Raw genomic sequence first — 14714 nt, 5'->3', positions numbered from 1 at the left:
GACATTCTAGGACAACCTATGGGGTTTTATCCCCAACAGCAAACTGGGCTCCCCCCTCTTTGGCCTGATTCTCACAAGAGACAGATGCAGCCATGGAGATTTGTGCAAAGGAAAACACTGTGCTTGCACGAGGCAAGGTGAGCAGGATGATTTAAAAAACCGTTTTTGCCACACAAGGATGCTTGCTGCGGGCAAAACTAGCGTGGCAAAGGAATGTGCCATGGCGATTTTCTTCTGTTGCTTTTCACCACAATTGGTGGGGAAAGAGAAGACGAGTGTACTGGGGGAAATGTAGGGAAAGGTTTTAGCCAAACGGCAAATTGCCCAGTATAGAGGAAAAACAACCTAAAACGGCAATTCAAATATGCATTTGATGCAGTTTCCACCAAAGCCTACTGGATAATAATGCTGTTTTTATTAACGCACGCCCCACATTTTCCAGTACCCTTTTGAGCCTCTGTTCATAGCTGCAGTGGCTAAACTCAGCAGCTCTTTGCCATGGAAGATCAAGGAGCCAGAGGGCAGAAATAAATACGTTTTGAGATGACGAGGACCAGCGACAGGGAGGTCTCCCTTGAGAAAGCGATTGACCTTCTAACTCGGATGTGCACCTGAAGTTCTCGACTGAAGGCACCTGTTGAAAGGTGAGCAGCAAGTGAGCCCGGCAGGGACTAAAAGGCTGACCGTTCTTCTCAGAGGATGTGTTGAATCAGACGCCACGCTTCTGAAGGCAGGCCAGCTCTGGAGATCATAAATGAAATTATTGGTAAGAGTCGGAATCCATGAAACACCAATCATTTCTTAATTGAGGGAAAATCTACCGTATTTTTCGCTCTGTAGGACGCACTTTTCCCCCTCCAAAAATGAAGGGGAAATGTGTGTGCGTCCTATGGAGCGAATGCAGGCTTTCGCTGAAGCCTGGTGCGCACTGACCCCTCTCGCTCTCCAGGCTTCAGGCAGCTATCCGCAAGCCTTCGGAGCAGGAGTTCCTGCCAGGCTCCGAAGGCTTGCAGATAGCAGCCTGTTCTGGGGGCTGGGGTCGGGGGAAGCTCAGGCTTCCCTAGTCCCCAGCCCCGCAAGCGGCGGCGAGGTTGCGCGCAATCTCGCCGCCGCTCCTGGACCTGTTTTGGGGGCTTCCCCCGGTCCCAGCCCCGCGGCTAAAAACAAAGCCGCGCGCAGCTTCTCCCAGCTGGAGAGGTTGTGCGTGGCTAAAGAGGAAGCCAAGACAGCCAGCGGGATGGAAGAGTTGGAAGGCGCCACAAGGAATGCAAAAATCTGTTGCCCAACGTGGGCTCAAACCCACGACCCTGAGATTAAGAGTCTCATGCTCTACTGGCTGAGCTGGGAAGAGGGTTCTAGGAAGAAGCAGGTTTAATAAGGGCACTGGCCTGCAGGTGAAGAGAGGGGCGGGGAGTGAGTCAAATGCGTAACTCAGGTGTACCTCGAAGGAAGGAGTCTCTCAAGGCTGCTGTTTTGCGATCAGCTGCTCTGAACCGTGATCCCACTTAAAGCTTGCCAGATGTCTCGCTTTCGCACGGCTCCAGGCGGAGGCAAAAACGGCAGCCACCACGACAGCCAGGAACGCTACGGAATGAAGGAGACAGGGGGATAATAATAATAATATATTATTTATTCCCCACCAATCTGTGCAGCTTCCAACGGAATAACCTATTAAGCATTAAAAGCTTCCCTAAACAGGGCTGCCTTCAGATGTCTTCTAAAAGTCAGGTAGTTGCTTATTTCCTTGATATCTGGTGGGAGGGCGTTCCACAGGGCGGGTGCCACCACCAAGAAGGCCCTCTGCCTGGTTGTCTGTAACTTGGCTTCTCACAGTGGGGGAACCACCAGAAGGCCCTTGGCACTGGACCTCAGTGTCTGGGCTGAACGATGGGGGTGGAGATGCTCCTTCAGGTATACTGGACTGAGGCCGTTTAGGGCTTTCAAGGTCAGCACCAACAGTTTGAATTGTGCTCGGAAACGTACTGGGAGCTTCAGCGCCAGGTGCAACTGCAGCAGTGGCCAACAACAGCTTTCCCCGGTGGACCAACTGTCCCCCACCCCAGTTTTCGGTGTGTGGATGTGCACAGGATCAGTAAGGATGGGGCAAAGCAATCAGGTGTACCCCATTCCATTTAACAGCACCCCCCACCCCCAGAAAGGCAGCTACATCACCACAGCCAAGGTATGGCTTCCTGTGCAGGAAAAATCATTGTGAATAAAATATTCAAATGGCTGTTCTCCCTGCCTGAAACAGGACACACAGTTTCCGCTCTGTGGGTGTGCATCTGGTACATGTGCAAACGAGTGTCTGCAGAGTCAGGGTGCCAGCGATTTGGCCCCAAGAGGATTAGTCAATGATGGAGATGACAGAATATTTAGAATTAGCCAAATTGACAGATCTAATAAGAGAAGAACCAAAAAATGAAGTGAAAAAGGAATGGGAGTGTCTAAATGAATACCTTAAAAGCCAAGGTTCGAGGACAGAAACCTGGCTGAGTGTGGAATAACCTTGTGAAGTGAAAGGATAAGAAAGAGGGATTTACATCTGGATGCTAGGATAGAGATGATCAGGAAAACAGGAAGACACAATGAGAGGTAAAGGAGGTGCTGTGGGATTGGTGGAAGTCAATGTTTGTTTTTCTTTTCAGTGTTTATCTTATTAACTTGTAAGATATGGATTATTATTATTTTTTGAATGTTGGTTTTTGTGTTTTGTGTATGGTTATTTTTCGATATTTTTCGTGTTGTTGTGTGGAAAATACTAATAAAATTTATAATTAAAATGAATAATAATAATAATAATAATAATAATAATAATAATAATAATACGATGGAGATGACACCCGCCCCAAGTCAAAAATGGTTAGCCACCTTTGGCACTGAGCAGGGCTACCGTATTTTTCTGTGTATAGGACTAGGTTTTTTTAACCAAAGAGTTAGGTTTAAAATTGGGGCTCGTTTTATACACGGGGAGCGCTGAGGGGTGTTTTCTTAATTTGGAGTCCCCCCCAAAATAGGAGGGTCTTTTACATGGGGGTGTCTTATACACGGAAAAATATGGTATTTGGCTCTGCAGGCCAAATATCAATCAGGATTGGTGAAAGCTGAAAGAAGGGTGAGGCTGTAGGGTTCAATCCTGTTTTTGGCTGCAGCTAGCAACCTGCAGGTTCGAGGCTGGCATACGTGGTTTTGGGGAAATGGCCTGGTGGGCCAAATCTGACCGGCTTAGGGTTCAATAAGAAATGGCTCACTATTGGAAGGGTATCTTGTTATACGCGACGGCGGCAGCTTTTGATCGGAGCAAAATGGAAGAGTAATGAAATCCCCTCTGTACAAGATTGGATCCGAAAGCTGACAGAATATGCCGAATTAGCTGGTTTATCAGAAAAAATAAAGAATAAATCAAAACAGGAATTTGTTTCAAAATGGGAGGTTTTCAAAAGAATATCTGAAAAATAAATATAGTAGTTTAAATTCTGTTGCAGCATTCGAGGAACTTCAGTAATAGTTGCAAGGTAGATATAAGAAATTAGATTTATTAATAAGTTTAATTATGATAAAAGTGTGTATTGGCAATAAGTAATATGAATTTGAAATATGAAATAGACAGGAGGTTGGGTCTTTAGTGTTAAGACCAATGGATGTTTTATTGTTTGCTAAGAAAATTATGTGTCTATGGTTATTCTTGTGTGTAATTTGGTATCTGTGCTTTCTTTTGCTTTTTTCTTGTTGTATCAATAAAAAACTTTATTTAAAAAACAAAAAGAAAAAAAAGAAAAGAAATGGCTCACTATTAAGCACCAGGCAGATGGAAGAATGCTTTTGCAATTACGACTCACCGATGATGGAAAGAACCACCAAATCCGCAGGCATCGCATTTCCAGGGATAGGCACGCCATCTTAGAAATGCAGACAAGAAGGGGAAGGAAAAAACACACCATATGCAGGTTAATTTTAAAAAAATAAGATAATAGTGCCACTGTATTCTGCTGTGGTCAGACCTCACCTGGAGTACTGTGTCCAGTTCTGGGCACCACAGTTCAAGAAGGACACTGACAAACTGGAACGTGTCCAGAGGAGGGCAACCAAAATGGTCAAAGGCCTGGAAACGATGCATGAGGAACGGCTAAGGGAGCTGGGCATGTTTAGCCTGGAGAAGAGGAGGTTAAGGGGTGATATGATAGCCATGTTCAAATATATAAAAGGATGTCACATAGAGGAGGGAGAAAGGTTGTTTTCTGCTGCTCCAGAGAAGCGGACACGGAGTAATGGATCCAAACTACAAGAAAGAAGATTCCACCTAAACATTAGGAAGAACTTCCTGACAGTAAGAGCTGTTTGACAGTGGAATTTGCTGCCAAGGAGTGTGGTGGAGTCTCCTTCTTTGGAGGTCTTTAAGCAGAGGCTGGACAACCATATGTCAGGAGTGCTCTGATGGTGTTTCCTGCTTGGCAGGGGGTTGGACTCGATGGCCCTTGTGGTCTCTTCCAACTCTATGATTCTATGAGTCTCATGATGCAAGATGGGGTTTAAACGTGGGTTTCGAGACCCCAAATAGGACCCTCCAACTTCTAAGCTTCTAATACAGTGGTACCTATTTATCTACTTGCACTTTGACGTGCTTTCGAACTGCTAGGTTGGCAGGAGCTGGGACCGAGCAACGGGAGCTCACCCCGTCATTGCGGGGATTCGAACCGCTGACCTTCTGATCGGCAAGTCCTAGGCTCTGTGGTTTAACCCACAGCGCCCCCCGCGCCCCCTTAACTATCTACCTGTTATGAAATAATAAATAATTTTGATCAAGCTAGCAAAACAAAATACATATACACCTAGGTATTACCGAAATGTATACCTACTGTTTCACTAAAGGACTTTTGACTTTGTGCGCTCACTTATCAAAGACGCGCTGCGTCAGTGGTGCCGCTTGTCATTCACAACGGCGGCGCTTGTGAGACTCAATGACAGCGCTTGTCATTCACAACGGCGCCGTGCATGCGAAATTAACTCTTACATCAAAATATTATGTTACGTATTGTAACTGCTATGCTATGCTTCATGTGGCAGTGGAGTCAGAGGCCCCTTTGACACATCTGATTTTCTCCTAAGTAGGTGCCTAAACAATACTTATAAGTTTAAGTGTAATGGTGTTGTATACTTAAGTATAAGTGTACAGTGGTACCTCGGGTTACATACGCTTCAGGTTACATACGCTTCAGGTTACAGACTCCGCTAACCCAGAACTATTATCTCCTGTTAAGAACTTTGCTTCAGGATGAGAACAGAAATCATGCTCCGGCGGTGCGGCGGCAACAGGAGGCCCCATTAGCTAAAGTGGTGCTTCAGGTTAAGAACAGTTTCAGGTTAAGTACGGACCTCCGGAATGAATTAAGTACTTAACCCGAGGTACCACTGTATTGTAAATAAATGAGCAAATAAAAAAGTTTGGTTCTTCTTTCGTAAACAAAAGATAAGGCGTAAGCGTTATGTCTGACATAAGCATAATAAAAGTTAATTTGGGGGCTAAACTAAGTTTGGGGGCGCTGGGTGGATCTGTGCACTGTGGCAGCGTATATGCTAAAGACTGCGCTGCCCACACCCCTTTCCTTGAAACTCCAGGGAGAATTGTGCCAGCAAAGAAGGTACGGCGGTCATAGAATCATAGAGTTGGAAGAGACCACAAGGGCCATCGAGTCCAACCCCCTGCCAAGCAGGAAACACCATCAGAGCACTCCTGACATATGGTTGTCAAGCCTCTGCTTAAAGACCTCCAGAGAAGGAGACTCCACCACACTCCTTGGCAGCAAATTCCACTGTCGAACAGCTCTTACTGTCAGGAAGTTCTTCCTAATGTTTAGGTGGAATCTTCTTTCTTGTAGTTTGGATCCATTGCTCCGTGTCCGCTTCTCTGGAGCAGCAGAAAACAACCTTTCTCCCTCCTCTATGCGACATCCTTTTATATATTTGAACATGGCTATCATATCACCCCTTAACCTCCTCTTCTCCAGGCTAAACATGCCCAGCTCCCTTAGCCGTTGCTCATAAGGCATCGTTTCCAACCCTTTGACCATTTTGGTTGCCCTCCTCTGGACACGTTCCAGTTTGTCAGTGTCCTTCTTGAACTGTGGTGCCCAGAACTGGACACAGTACTCCAGGTGAGGTCTGACCAGAGCAGAATACAGTGGCACTATTACTTCCCTTGATCTAGATGCTATACTCCTATTGATGCAGCCCAGAATTGCATTGGCTTTTTTAGCTGCCGCGTCACACTGTTGGCTCATGTCTAGTTTGTGGTCAACCAAGACTCCTAGATCCTTTTCACATGTACTGCTCTTAAGCCAGGTGTCACCCATCTTGTATTTGTGACTCTCATTTTTTTTGTCCAAGTGCAATACTTTACATTTCTCCCTGTTCAAATTCATCTTGTTTGTTTTGGCCCAGTTCTCTAGTCTGTCAAGGTCGTTTTGAAGTGTGATCCTGTCCTCTGGGGTGTTAGCCACCCCTCCCAGTTTGGTGTCATCTGCAAATTTGATCAGGATGACCTTGAGTCCATCATCCAAGTCGTTGATAAAGATGTTGAATAAGACCGGTCCCAAGACAGAAACCTGTGGTACCCCACTAGTCACTAGTCACTCTTCCCTCTTGGCAGAGGCAAGGCAGGGAGGCAGCACAGGAGCACCACAGAAAATAAAAGGTCTTATCAAAATTTGGCAGCAACAGCAGCAATAGCAATACCAGCATATTGCACCCAACACAAGCTGCAGTTTTATAGCACCTGTAAAACAAGGCTAAGCAGGGTCTGCAAGAGCATTTTGCAGCGTGGAGCGATTCAGGTTCAGGGTGCCAGCCAGCCTCAACTTCTTCCAGGAGATTCCACTCCATTTCAAGCTTCGAAAAAAGCTGGTTTTGTATTGAAATCCGTTTTCATATTTTAACTGCTTTAATGGGACGCGGGTGGTGCTGTGGGTTAAACCACAGAGCCTAGGACTTGCTGATCAGAAGGTCAGCGGTTCGAATCCCCGCGACGGGGTGAGCTCCCGTTGCTCGGTCCCTGCTCCTGCCAACCTAGCAGTTCGAAAGCACGTCAAAGTGCAAGTAGATAAATAGGTACCGCTCCGGCGGGAAGGTAAACGGCGTTTCCGTGCGCTGCTCTGGTTCGCCAGAAGCGGCTTAGTCATGCTGGCCACATGACCTGGAAGCTGTACGCCGGCTCCCTCGGCCAGTAAAGCGAGATGAGCGTTGCAATCCCAGAGTCGGCCACGACTGGACCTAATGGTCAGGGGTCCCTTTTTATGTTTTAATGCATTGCCCCTTTTCCTTGGTTTTACGGTTCTATTCCTCTGCAAACCGCTTTGAGGTTTATGTTTTCTCTTACAATCAAGCAGCGTACAGATTTCGCGAAATAAATAACACGGGTAAATAAATTTCTGCGCAGGTGGAGAATAAAGGCCCTGGGGGTCAAAAAGAAGCTGATGATGCATAGTGATAATAATCATTAGAAACTATGAGCCTCAGAAATTCAGTGCATGGCCATGTGCAGAATGCACTTCCCTCACCAAACTTTGTATTTAATAAGATGACTCCACAACACAATGGTGCTTCTTATTTAGGACACTTTTATGGTGCCAATACTAATATTTTTCGGAAGCCGACGCGGCTTCCGATTAAGCGCAGGAAGCTCCTGCAGCCAATCAGAAGCCATGCCTTGGTTTTCGAACAGTTTTGGGAGTTGAACAGACTCCCGGAACAGATTAAGTTCGAGAACGAAGGTACCACTGTACAGCGATATTTCCCCTACATTCCAAATAATTTGGGGTGGTGCTGGGGGAGTCAAGGACAACTTTATATTAAAAAAAAAACCTTTTAACGTGAAGCAAGCAGAGACAAAGGGGAGGAAGCAAAGTCAGCTAAAGGAGGGGGTTACGGTAGAGATGGTTGCCAGGATACACGTTTGCCCCCTAAAGCAGATTGCTGCACACCTTACTGTAGTGATCAGGTTGGATTGCTATGAGGAATTATAGCAAATATAGAGTAAGCCATGTGTGTCAGCAATGAAAGCATTGCGTTGACTGGGTTTAAACTATTTGATATGATTCTTGATCAATCTACACCTCTGCATCCCTGTTCCATTTTTCTTTTTTGACAAGTCACGTACACACTTAGACAGGCAGGCGTCGTGGGTCCTCAAAGACAGTGGGCAGTTTCATCGATGTAGCTTTTCTGACATGTTAATCTTAGGATGTCAATCTTAGGGCCAGGAAACAGGTTTCAAATTAAGCTGATAATGATCACTGTCCTCCTGGCCATCCTTCTTATCATGTGTACTGATTGTTTATGACCTCCGGGGTTGCTGAATGCGCTCCTTTGTAGTTTTCATTCATTTACTCCAAAAATATGCATGCCTAACTAGTGACTGTAGTTTAACTTTGTTCCCAAGTGGGGTTTGTTTAAATGCTCAGAGGAAATCTGATTGGTTCTTACGAACACTGTGAAAGGGTTCTTTTGCTAATAAAATGGCCTGGTGAGGGGTGTGGGGGACGCACTTCCTCCAAGAGCCTTGTCGGTCAAAGCCTCGTGTCTTATTTTAATCAGGGTCCAGTCCTTTCCTTTGGCCTCAGAACGCAACACCTTACCTGTCTGAGTGGCTGGTGGCGTTACCGAAACCGTTGGGAAGTCTAGAAGGCAGCCTTGTTCATCCCTCTCATCTGGACAATCAGAATGGCCGTCGCACACAAACGCCAGGGGGAAGCACTCTGCCCCCGGTTCGCACTGAAACTCGTCCTTCGGACAGGCTGGCGAAGTCGTGTCTACCCGATGCCCGCAGGCGTCTAAGGACTCATCGGAATTGTCTGGGCAATCGCCGTGGCCGTCACAGATCCTCTCCAAGGGCAGGCAAGGGCCGTCGCTGCCGCATCGCCTCCCGCGGGGTCCGCACAAGACGTTGGCGGCTCGACAGCCCCTCTCGTCGCTGCCATCGCTGCAGTCCCGCTTCTCGTCACACCGCTGGCACAGCGGAACCTGCCCGCCGTCCTCGCACCGGAAACTCCCGAGGGTGCAAAGGAAACGTTCTGAATTGTGAAGGGAGAGACACACAAACAAACACACAAGAGAGTCATTTGGGAGACCCAAAAGGATGGTCAAGAACATCGGAGCAACTCCAGCAGCTCAGCTATGAAAGAGGCAGGATTTAAAAAGGTAAAGGTCCATTAGGTCCAGTTGTGACCAACTCTGGGGTTGCGGCGCTCATCTCGCTTTATTGGCCGAGGGAGCCGGCGTACAGCTTCCGGGTCATGTGGCCAGCAGGACTAAGCCACTTCTGGCGAACCAGAGCAGCGCACGGAAACGCCGTTTACCTTCCCGCCGGAGTGGTACCTATTTATCTACTTGCACTTTGACGTGCTTTCAAACTGCTAGTTTGGAAGGAGCAGGGACCGAGCAACAGGAGCTCACCCCGTCGCGGGGATTCGAACCGCCGACCTTCTGATCAGCAAGTCCTAGGCTCTTTGATTTAACCCACAGCGCCACCCGGATCCTTTAGGCAGGATTTACAAACACTCAAAATCCTGCTTGAGATCACTGTATTTTTCTCAGCGCCTGCTAAGAACGTCCTTGTTTAGTTCAGCCGCTTAGAAAAGCTGGTGTGCATTTCAATCTGCTTCAGCTTTTTAAACTTCTTGTTATGTTTTAATATATTGTAAATCCTTCCCATAACTGGACTGAGCTGGACCATAAAGAAGGCTGATCGCCGAAGAATTGATGCTTTTGAATTATGGTGCTGGAGGAGACTCTTGAGAGTCCCATGGACTGCAATAAGATCAAACCTCTCCATTCTGAAGGAAATCAGCCCTGAGGGCTCACTGGAAGGACAGATCGTGAAGCTGAGGCTCCAAGACTTTGGCCACCTCAGGAGAAGAGAAGACTCCCTGGAAAAGACCCTGATGTTGGGAAAGATGGAGGGCACAAGGAGAAGGGGACGACAGAGGACGAGATGGTGGGACAGTGTTCTCGAAGCCACAAACATGAGCCTGACCAAACTGCGGGAGGCAGTGGAAGACAGGAGTGCCTGGCGTGCTCTGGTCCAGGGGGCCACGAAGAGTCGGACACGACTAAACGACTAAACAACAACAACAAAATCCTTCCCGATCTTACCTTTTTTGCAGTCCTTTTAAAAAAACCCTATCAAGTGGCGTGAAAGTTTTTGTGAATTAAATGAATAAATAAATGGGTAACACCAAGGTAATTTGAGGCGACTTACGACATATAAATGAACGTACCTTGAAGCTGGCATAAAACTGGGGGAAACACCCACATAAAGAAAAAGCTAAAGGGTAAAAGATGGCAATATTTCACCCAATTGAGGAGACAGATAATTAAGACCCAAAGGCCTGGCAAAAAAGAAATGTTTTGGCTTAAAACCTAAAGTTATGTAATGATGGCACTAGGGAAGCCTCGCTGGGGAGAGCGTTCCACAAATGGGGAGCCACCAGCGAAAAGGCCCTGGGTCATGATAAAATAAAAGCACATAGAGGCTTTACTAATCATTTGGTGAGAAAGGCCCTATTCGAAGTTTGGGAAAGAAACAGCCAAAACTCCCTGGTGGTTATCGCCTATAGAATCATCAGCCATGCACAGAAATAATATGAAAGAGAGTTGGCTAACATATAGTGAACTCGTAGAACTGTTCACGTGTTGCCACTCTCTGGAAAGCCTAATCTCAGCTTATTTTTACGGGCAAAGAAAAAATATCACACATTATTAGAACTGGACAAAAGTTTCAACCACAGTGGGTTTTTTCTGGGAACAATTAGGATTATTTTTTCCAACGCCCCTTGTTGGAATTTTCTTATCGGAACAGGATTTTAACAGAGGACTTTGGCTGCACATTCGTTCATAATAGGAGCAGCGGGGGTGTTTTTCGGTTGAGCGTAATAAAGGTTATATATTCAGTACCCCTAGGTGGGATTTTTATTGGAACTGGGTTTGAATAGAGGGCTTTAGCTGCGTAGAAATAAAAATAAGCTCTGAAATATCACAGGAATGAAGAAATAGCAAGGTTGTGGTTTAAGTGCCAAGTAATTTTTTTTTGGCAGGAAAAGAAATATCAGTAAATGATGCCAATGAACTGGGAAGGGTCAGGATACCTAAAGGAAGCAGTGACCCACCCTTATGTATGTATGAATACACCGAGGGCCGGGATGGGTGTTGTCAGGTGGGTTGTACCCAGTAATTCCCAGTCAGAGTAGACCCACTGATAGACATAGCTAACATGGATTTTTGCATTGCAGGGGGTTGGACTAGATGACCCTTGGGGTCACTTCCAATTATCACAGTTTCAGATAAAATGGACCCGCTCTGAGCAGGTGAAACACAGGACCTAGCCTAAGGAAACGTAAGACCTGGGTTCAAATCTACACTTGGCTCCCCCCTCCACCTCTTTCCTCCTATTCTTCCTAACGTCTCAACAAATGAAACCGATTTGTAAAAAAAAAAAAGATGTGTTACATGGAAAAAAAATACGAGGGAGACATTGCACATACCTTTGTAAATCAAGACAATCTTTAATACAAATACATTTTTTTTTTAAATCAACACTTGGCCATGAAACTTGCTGAGTGACCTTGAGCCAAGTCACTCTTGCTAAGCCTAGTCAGTTGTGCCAAAGAACAGAGAAGAATCGTTTATTCGGCCTTGACCTCTCCCATGAGGGATAATTGCATTCATTAAATTCAAAAGACTGGCTGCAAGTTTCCTCAAGCAGCATTTGAAGCACGCAGCTTCAACCCAAAGACTCCCAGGATCTATAGTACCTCCGAAACGGGTGAACTACAATTCCCAGTACCTCGACAAAGGTGAACTACAGTTCCCAGGGTAATTTTTTTTTGGGGGGGGGAAGCCATGTGCTATAAGATGTACGATGTGGATGTGCCCAATTACTGCCTCTATAGCTTGATGGTTAATGCTTAAGGATGCATCTAGCTTCAGTCCTACTCTCGCTGAAATTAATGGAAAATATCGACGTGTGCCTGTTGTCTTTGTCCATGGAGTTTTCTTGGCAGGGATACTGGAGTGGCTTGCCGGTTCCTGCTCCAGGTGGATCAAGTTTGGTCAAAACTCAACACTATAACCTGTCCATCTTGGGTGGCTCTGCACGGCATAGCTCATAGCTTCTCTGAGTTATTCAAGCCCCTTCGCCACTAAGGATAATATGGTCTGAAGCTCAACATCAAAAAAACTAAGATCATGGCCACTGGTCCCATCACCTCCTGGCAAATAGAAGGGGGAGAAATGGAGGCAGTGAGAGATTTTACTTTCTTGGGCTCCATGACCACTGCAGATGGTGGCAGCAGTTACGAAATTAAAAGACGCCTGCTTCTTGGGAGAAAAGCAATGACAAATCTGGACAGCATCTTTAAAAGCAGAGACATCACCTTGCCGACAAAGGTTTGTATAGTTAAAGCTCTGGTTTTCCCAGTAGTGATGTATGGAAGTGAGAGCTGGACCATAAAGAAGGCTGATGGCCGAAGAATGGATGCTTTTGAATTCTGGTGCTGGAGGAGACTCTTGAGAGTCCCATGGACTGCAAGAAGATCAAACCTCTCCATTCTGAAGGAAACCAGCCCTGAGTGCTCACTGGAAGGACAGATCCTGACGCTGAGGCTCCAAGACTTTGGCCCCCTCATGAGAAGAGAAGACTCCCTGGAAAAGACCCTGATGTTGGGAAAGATGGAGGGCACAAGGAGAAGGGGACGACAGAGGACGAGATGGTGGGACAGTGTTCTTGAAGCGACCAGCATGAGTCTGACCAAACTGCGGGAGGCAGTGGAAGACTGGAGGGCCTGGCGTGCTCTGGTCCAGGGGGTCACGAAGAGTCGGACACCACTAAACGACTAAACAACAAATTCAAAAGACTGGCTGCAAGTTTCCGCAGACAACATTTGAAGCACGCAGCTTCAACCCAAAGACTCCCAGGATCTATAGCACCTCCGAAACGGGTGAACTACAATTCCCAGTACCTCAACAAAGGTGAACTACAGTTCCCAGGGTAATTATTTTTTTGGGGGGGGGAAGCCATGTGCTATAAGATGTACAATGCATATGTGCCCAATTACTGCCTGTACAGTGGTACCTCGGGTTAAGTACTTAATTTGTTCCGGAGGTCCGTTCTTAACCTGAAACTGTTCTTAACCTGAAGCACCACTTTAGCTAATGGGGCCTCCTGCTGCCGCCGCGCCGCCGGAGCCCGATTTCTGTTCTTATCCTGAAGCAAAGTTCTTAACCTGAAGCACTATTTCTGGGTTAGCCGAGTCTGTAACCTGAATCGTATGTAACCCGAGATACCACTGTATAGCTTAATGGTTAATACTTTAGAGATGCACCTAGCTTCAGTCCTCCTCTCGCTGAAATTAATGGAAAATATCGGCGTGTGACCATTAAGTTCTCCTCTTGGTAGAACTTAAGTTGGCTAGGCCCCTGAAGGTGGGAGTTCTGTCCTCCATTCATCCATTGTGGCCCTTTTAATAGCATAATAATAATAATAATAATGCTTTAAATGAAGGATTTGCTGAACAAATAATCTTAATTGGAATACGAGGAGGAGAAGTATGGGGAGGTCTGAGAAATTTGTTATGGAAAAGTACGTTTTATGAACTATATGTCTTTTTTAATGTTTTTGTTTGTTTAAAAAATTGGAAAATTTAATAAATATTTTTTTAAAAAAATAAAAATAAAAATAAATTTATAAAATATAAATTTTTATTTATATCCCGCCCTCCCCAGCCGAAGCCGGGCTCAGGGTGGCTAACAACAATAAAATAATATATATAATAATAATAAAAATAATAATATGTGGCCTACCTCACAGGGTTGTTGTGAGGGGGGAAACAAAAATGGGGCAGAAGCAGGAAAAGTTACCCCACCCATGGAGGGAGGGCGGGGTATAAACACATAACAGGTGGCCCAAAATGCTAGCATTATAATTCCTATGTATTAATAACAAACACGCTTTATTATTGTTTATTTCTCTCCTCAGCCTGAAGGTAAAGGCCGCGTCTCCATGGCAACCCTAAAGAGGCCCCGCCCACTCCCCCCCGCAACCAATAAAAGGGCGGGGTCACAGGGGGAGGGGCGGGCCCCCATGTGGGAGCGAGCGTCCAATCGCCGCCTTTCCGACAGCCGAGGAGAGCCTGGCCAATCGGCGCCGGCGGTGGAGGTGGGCGGGACCTGAGTGGAGCCCCCCCCCTCCCGCGCGTGCCGGCATTCCCGCCCAGAAAGGGGCTCCTCGCGCATGCGCGGGTCGTGCTCACCTGCGTCTATAGCGGCGGCTGTTAGGAGCAGCGAGAAGAGCAGCGCCCGCTCCATGCCGAGAGTGTCCTCTGCGCCTGCATTGGAGTCCGCCGGGGGAGAGAAATACCGCGTGGGGAGTGACGTCACCCAGGCGGGTCAGCTCGCCCCGCCTTCTCGCGCATGCGCACGCGGGCGGCGGACCCAGAGGGAGCGGCTAAAACTACATCTCCCGTCAGCCCCTTCGGGCAGGGACAATGGCATGGGGAGATGGGAGTTGGCAGTTGAGCCGCTTCCGGGTTCGTTGGCACGTGGTGTCGGATATTTATTTATTTATTTGTTTTCGCATTCCATTTATTTTATTTTATTGCATGTACAGATTTCATTGATCAATTATTGCATACATATATATATATACACATATATATATATACACA

At 46.6% G+C, this 14714-nt stretch overlaps 1 protein-coding gene across 2 annotated transcripts; it reads right to left on the bottom strand.

Annotated features, from left to right (window-relative positions):
- Positions 1-393: 393 nt before the first annotated feature.
- Positions 394-14455, bottom strand: CD320 (CD320 molecule). 2 transcript variants are annotated; one of them, XM_053372934.1, is made up of 5 exons: positions 14301-14453; positions 8631-9065; positions 3840-3899; positions 1442-1584; positions 394-741 (listed from the first exon to the last, which is right to left on the bottom strand). In XM_053372934.1, exons 1-4 carry the CDS (start codon positions 14353-14355, stop codon positions 1460-1462), a joined length of 675 nt encoding a protein of 224 aa, XP_053228909.1. In that variant the 5' UTR covers positions 14356-14453; the 3' UTR covers positions 394-741; positions 1442-1459. The 2 variants fall into 2 exon arrangements, with proteins under 2 accessions (XP_053228909.1, XP_053228911.1); XM_053372936.1 differs by lacking the exon at positions 3840-3899 and having other exon boundaries at positions 14301-14455.
- Positions 14456-14714: the final 259 nt, after the last annotated feature.

This window comes from Podarcis raffonei, chromosome 18 (genome assembly GCF_027172205.1).
Source record: "Podarcis raffonei isolate rPodRaf1 chromosome 18, rPodRaf1.pri, whole genome shotgun sequence".
Lineage (NCBI taxonomy): Eukaryota > Metazoa > Chordata > Lepidosauria > Squamata > Lacertidae > Podarcis > Podarcis raffonei.
This window is presented reverse-complemented; position numbering and strand designations above follow the sequence as displayed.